General features: G+C 41.9%; 1 protein-coding gene across 1 annotated transcript in view; it reads right to left on the bottom strand.

Annotated features, from left to right (window-relative positions):
• The window catches only part of UBASH3A (ubiquitin associated and SH3 domain containing A), a gene marked incomplete at its 5' end in the record, with an annotated part of 14,564 nt that extends 9,278 nt beyond the window's left edge, over positions 1-5,286 (bottom strand). The window contains 5 exons of the mRNA XM_029084128.1: positions 1-58; positions 2,026-2,152; positions 3,003-3,211; positions 4,136-4,305; positions 5,028-5,286. The exon at positions 1-58 is cut by the window's left edge and continues 78 nt beyond it. Of these exons, the coding sequence (XP_028939961.1) occupies positions 1-58; positions 2,026-2,152; positions 3,003-3,211; positions 4,136-4,305; positions 5,028-5,286 (823 nt within the window). The remainder of the gene's footprint in view (positions 59-2,025; positions 2,153-3,002; positions 3,212-4,135; positions 4,306-5,027) is intronic.
• Between the last annotated feature and the right edge of the window lie 497 nt (positions 5,287-5,783).

The following is a 5,783-nucleotide window of genomic DNA, read 5'->3' as shown; positions in this document are numbered from 1 at the left end:
CTCTTTCCCCATGGCGCATCACCAGAACACCTCTTCGCAGGGTGGCATTCTGAGACAGCTGCGTAAAAAGGGTTTTTAATGGTGATATTGTATGTAACCTGCATGAAAAGTTTGGATTCCGGGGTGCTGTCTGATGGAGGAAGGAACAGCAGACCTGTCCTGCGAGGTTTAAACAAGCACAGAGCGGGAGAGAAAGAAGCTGCTATAATAGATGCCTATCTTTAGGACTGACTGGCTCTCCGCTGAAGGCATAGGAGAGAGATCCCTGACCTTCATGGGCTACAGATTAGGTTTTAACTCTGTGTTTACACTAGTGAAAGGTAGTGTTGACAACAGATGTTTTCATTCCAGTGTGGGAAGGAACTATCATTTTCATATATGTCTTATGGTTGGTATAAACCAAAGAGGGAAACTAGCTAAGATTTAAGTGGTGATGCTCTTTTCTACACCAGGACTAACATCAAGCTTGTCCTTCTTTTCCTAATGAAAACACTACTTTTACACTTTTCAAAGCTGTGTGGAGAAGTCAACAGTGAACCCAGATCTCCTCTGAAGTCATTTTTTTTACTCAGACTGCGTGGAATTACAAATAAGTTCTAACTGGTTTGGGGTTAGTATACAATGCATGTTAAATACAGATGAGAAGATGAAGAACAGGTCAACAAAGGCTTTAAAATTTTTCCAACAGTAACCCACTGTAGTGTTAACTGCTGCAGCACTGAGGTTAGTGATGTGTATCTTCAGCAGCAGAGACAGGAATTCTTAAGAAGTGGTAACACACTGTATTAACGTGTTTTGCTAAACACTATTGCATTTCTGTCATGAAACACAAATCAACAGCCACAAGATCAGAGTTTAAAACTAAGAGTTTTGTGGTCTTGCTCTTCAGCTTAAGAAGAACCCAGAGGCTGGGGAAACTCCTAGACTAGAGATGTGTGCATCTGTAAAATGTGTTCCTCAGGCCAAGTGGCAGCTCTGCCACAGATCTGAGCTAGATAAGAGAGGCCAAGAGCAATCAAGAGCCTGTGGAAGGATGTGTGACTTGTGCAAAAGTTTCTGTCTTACAGTTGTACACACACCATTCTGGGAGGCCCCAGGATGGAAGTTCCCTCAAGGTGGCCTCAAGTTTCTATGATGTTAACACAAATGAACCCGGGGTTATCCCCCAGCACGGTGAGAAGACAGGCTGTGAGGCCAGCAAGCCCAAAGGGGTTTCAGCAGCATGCCAGTGTCCAGGAAAGGACTGTCTTGGCAGCCCTAACAGTGAGAGCCATTAAGGCAGTGCAGGTGCAAATGTGCTGTAGGCAAAAAAACCCAGAGTCCTTATTTGTTTTACTCTTCCTACCAGAAGACCAGTGGAAAACCTAGGAAAAAGTTGATACATGTTAATTTTGAAACTGGGACAAAAGTATAATCCCATCAGTGCTGCTAAGCTTTCCAGCTAGCTGTTCTCTTACTGTACTCCTACGCAGTTATTTGCACTATCTATGCATCTAAAATATAAAACCACCAAGGTGACATCCATAGAACTTGGACATAAAAGTAAGAATGAACAGTGAACCTAATTCTGCTCTAGTTACTCTGCTATGGACCCATATGAAAGCCAGGGAAAGTTTTGCCAGTGTCTCACTTGCCAGACTTGTCACCATAGCTCTGCACAGCTTGCCCAGTAAGGCTGTGCACAGAGAAACCTGAGCAAAGAAACTTGTGTTATGCTATTATGACAGGAAAAAATAGGGTTTTTTGAAAGAAGGCAAGAGTAATGTACATCACATAAGTTACAAAATATTTATGGGATATTATACCATACAGTATGAGCATATGAGTGTGCGTATATATATGTATTTGTATATATGTGCACTACGGTATGAGCATATGAGTGTGCGTATATATATGTGCACTACAACATAACATAAAAATGTGAGGGAGAAAAAGGAAGATACTACTAACTTTGTTAAATGCTTTTAATAAATAGTATATCTGCACAAGCACATGCAAACATAAGAAATTGAAAAAAACAATTACCTGAAGAGAAAGTGCATTGGTTACGCTCCTTGATGTATTAGGATCATTAACTTCTCCATTCAGCTTTACATTAGGTTCATTTTCAGTTTGGGTGAAGAATCTTGAAGCTGTTACAAAAACATATTCCCTGTAGAAAAAGCAGAAGCAACACACACACAAACATATGGGCATACACACAAATAGAAGGGATTTTTAAGTCATTATTTTGTCTAAAGACATGTGTGAGTCAGGATTCATACTCCACTCAATATTTTTGCAGACTTGCAATCCACTTCATCACTTTGTGTTTACTTAGAATCTGCCCAGTAAAAATGAGGCTAAAATAATATTAACTGATGGGTGTAACCCTACTAAAGCGTGATTCAAACAGGAAATATTACCTGGTTGTGTCCTCTCTGTCTCTGAGGACTCAGTAAGAAGTGCACCTACACCTCTCTGCTTAGAAAAATCAGCTCTAATCTACAAGTAGCATCAGCCACACTGTCAGCTGCACAGCAAAGTGCAGGAAGCCAGACAGATGCCTGCTGATACAGGATAAATCAACAAGACAAGGGTGGACTCAAGGTGGTGGAATAACCTTTGCGTGGTCTCATTTCAAGTTAAATTTCCAAGCTCTTGAAATGAGAAAAAAGAAGAAAGCAGTGAGCCAAGCTGAAGACTCAGCCTGCCTGGCAGAACATGGTCTTCTTTTAAAATTAATTAGGTTATTCAGGCTGTTTAAGAACAAACAGGGGTCATCCCTTGAGCAGCTGAACTAATGAACTCTGAGTGTCTGTGGATGTGTGTCCTATGTCTTTTCTTCCAGAAGTCTCAGCATCCCACCCAGACCCCCAGGACCCTTTTCTCTCTCCCTCTACCCACACCCCCTCCAGCTCCCAGCTGTCAGCCCACAGCTCAAGGCGAGGAGGAACATTGCCATGACTCCCCAGCAGAAAAAGCAACTGACATAAAGCAACACCTGTGAAACCTCAACTTGCCTGTGTTTAACCCAGGTGTCTGACTCGTTGACCCTCTCAGTGTAGTTTTCAGGAACAAAACCCCTGCAGCCAGTCCGATGTGAGGTCCCGACCACCCAGCCTTCGCTCACATCAGACTGCTGCGTTGGGTCAACGTAGATGAAGTCCCCGGCATTGATCATGAGTTCATCGATGTTCTGGGGCTTGTACTGGAAGAGGGCCCTCAGTGTCTGGGGGAACAGGCAACAGGGTCAGGCTGCTGCCCGGAGCCCAGTGCTGCACGTGCCGCAGCGGTTCAAGGAATATTTGTTCAACTCTACTGGACACAGTGACTGGCACTATTTTCCACTTTGCAACACGTTTTTCAATAGCACTTTGGTAGAGAAAAAGGAAAACACCAAAGCATTTGCAGTACACATAAAAATAGGCACTTGATTCTCATAAAAATACTTTTTTCCTGTAACTAGTGCAGACTTATGCGAAAACAAATATAGCAAGAGTGTTTTCAGCTATTTTTGTGGTTACTTGCAGCTCTCCTGAGTGTGAACAAAATCCAATATGACAATTGTGACAAAGTGATATACTGATCTGACTGAAAAATGTTGGTCATTCCATAATTTAAATTTGGAAATGAGAACTGGAAAAATGTTGACTGGTTTTAACTAAGGGTCTGTTAAGCAGAAAATCATAAGGGAGAACTGTGCCCTGCTCACTGATATTTAATCTGAACATTTTTCATCATGGCTGGGACAATCAAGAAAACTAATTTTGCTGAATGGAATTTTACTGCAAAGCTGTGATCTGACAAATCCTAGCAAATATTCAAGGGTCATAATTTCCTATCTCTTTTATTTTCTCATGTCATAGTAAGATTATTTTTTTCTGCTGGAGTTTGGAATTAGACCTTGTTGACATGCAGGTCAAGCTGCCTACCATAAAGGTATCTTCTACTCATTCATGATTACAGTTTTTCAACCCAAAGAGGTACTTGAAACAACCATGCTTTTTGAAACACTATACTGTGTGCATGCACTGATTTTCTTCACAAAAAAAAAAAAAAGAAAAAAAAAAAGAAAAAAAACCAAAAGGCAACATGACTGTAGCAAAGAGTAGGATTGTGGGCTCAGGAAATTAAATATATTTGATGACAGTACCTGGTAATGCACAAAACGCATGTCCCGTGAGTAGAGAGCAGCTACCCACTGGCAGGTCTCTCCTGGATTAACGCATTTGGCCAGTTGTTCCAAAGTCTTCTGATGGTGAGGATAAAACTTGTGAGCTAGGGTGAGGTGGAGCTGCTTTAGACAAGGCTTCACATGACAATCTAAGAATGAAACAATTGCATCACAACATAGAAGTGAAGGTCATTTAAAGCTCATCTTCTTCTTTTATGCTACATGCTTTGCATGATGCAGGAAATACCATAGTAATTAGTAGCAGAATAGATCATAATTTTGCTGAATAGTAGTTTTGCAGAATGTCATGGTTTTGATCATGCCAAAATAATTAATAAATCTGGACTGGATTTGCCTCCTGGCTTCAGCTGGGAGAAAAAAAATGAGCAAGGCTTGAATTCCTCTCCCAGTCTGTGATGTATTGAACTAATTTCTCTCAGATGACACTATGCTAGGACTGTGTCCCTACAGTCTCTACTGGTGATGCAGTTTCCTTTGGATGTCACTGGAGTGGGGATTAGGACCTATTTCTCAGGGATGCAAGCCAGGCCATCAGGCTGGGCCATAGCACCATGGGGAGTGGAGGTCTGGGAGTAGGGAGTATCATATCCCTGCCCATCTTGGATATCCCAATCGATGGCCTGTCAAGTTAAACAGACAGCCATTTCAGCTTCTAGACAAAAGCACTGTGTCTTCAAAGTCTAGGTCATGCTCCCCTAGCCACGTTGTTTTTAAATCTGTAGGAGGAAATGGTGTTTACTGACAGTAAAACATGAGCTAAGCTCCCCTGGAGACACAGGAGACATTTTCAGTACCATGCCTAAGCATTTGCGCTGTGACCTACCCATTTTCCCTCTGATGCTGGTCCTACCTGCCAGGGCCAAAGCCTCTGATGAGAATGCCAGAGCAAAGTCTTTGAGGATATTTGCATGGCTGTCACCAATGAAGAAGCCAAGGTAGCTGGTGGATGAATGTAGTGATAGGGAAATGGATGGTGGAAAGCAATGTAAAAAGTTGTCACCAACTCGCTTCAAGGCATCATACAATAATTCCACTTTCTGGTCTTCACACTGAAAGAAAACAGAGGAGGAGCAGGTTTTACCCACTGACTCAATAGCCACTGTCAGAGCCTGTGTTATACAGCAGTACCAAAAAACAGTGCGGGCCTTGGACTTCCTGAGAAAGACAACACACCTATGAACTTGCCTGTAATTCCTGGTATTTAAATCAGTAACAGTGGGCCATTTGATCAGCACAGTATCCTGATGCTGTAATAGGAAATGGAGCTTTCTGCCAGGAGGTATATATAGCCTGGATAGGAAAGAGCCAAAAGATTTTACCATCTGACTGGTGTGCAGTAACCTGTCTGAAATGAGGCAGGGATCATGACTTCCCTCCTCAATTCTAAGTAAGAATTTGTGTTGTGATCATACAGTCCTTAGCTGTATGTCCTTTAGCTCCTGCTAAAACTTCAAGATCTCAGATGTCAAGCAACATATGTAGCAAAATTCATAAGGCATCTATGTCATAATGATCCTTAATGCTCTAATAATAGCAAATTAAAGGATTGTATAGAGCCATGCCTCCAAAAAAAGGTGGCAATTAAGCAGTTTAAGAAGTGAAGAGG

This window comes from Antrostomus carolinensis, unplaced genomic scaffold (genome assembly GCF_000700745.2).
Source record: "Antrostomus carolinensis isolate BGI_N321 unplaced genomic scaffold, ASM70074v2 scaffold7003, whole genome shotgun sequence".
Classification (NCBI taxonomy): Eukaryota; Metazoa; Chordata; class Aves; order Caprimulgiformes; family Caprimulgidae; genus Antrostomus; species Antrostomus carolinensis.
This window is presented reverse-complemented; position numbering and strand designations above follow the sequence as displayed.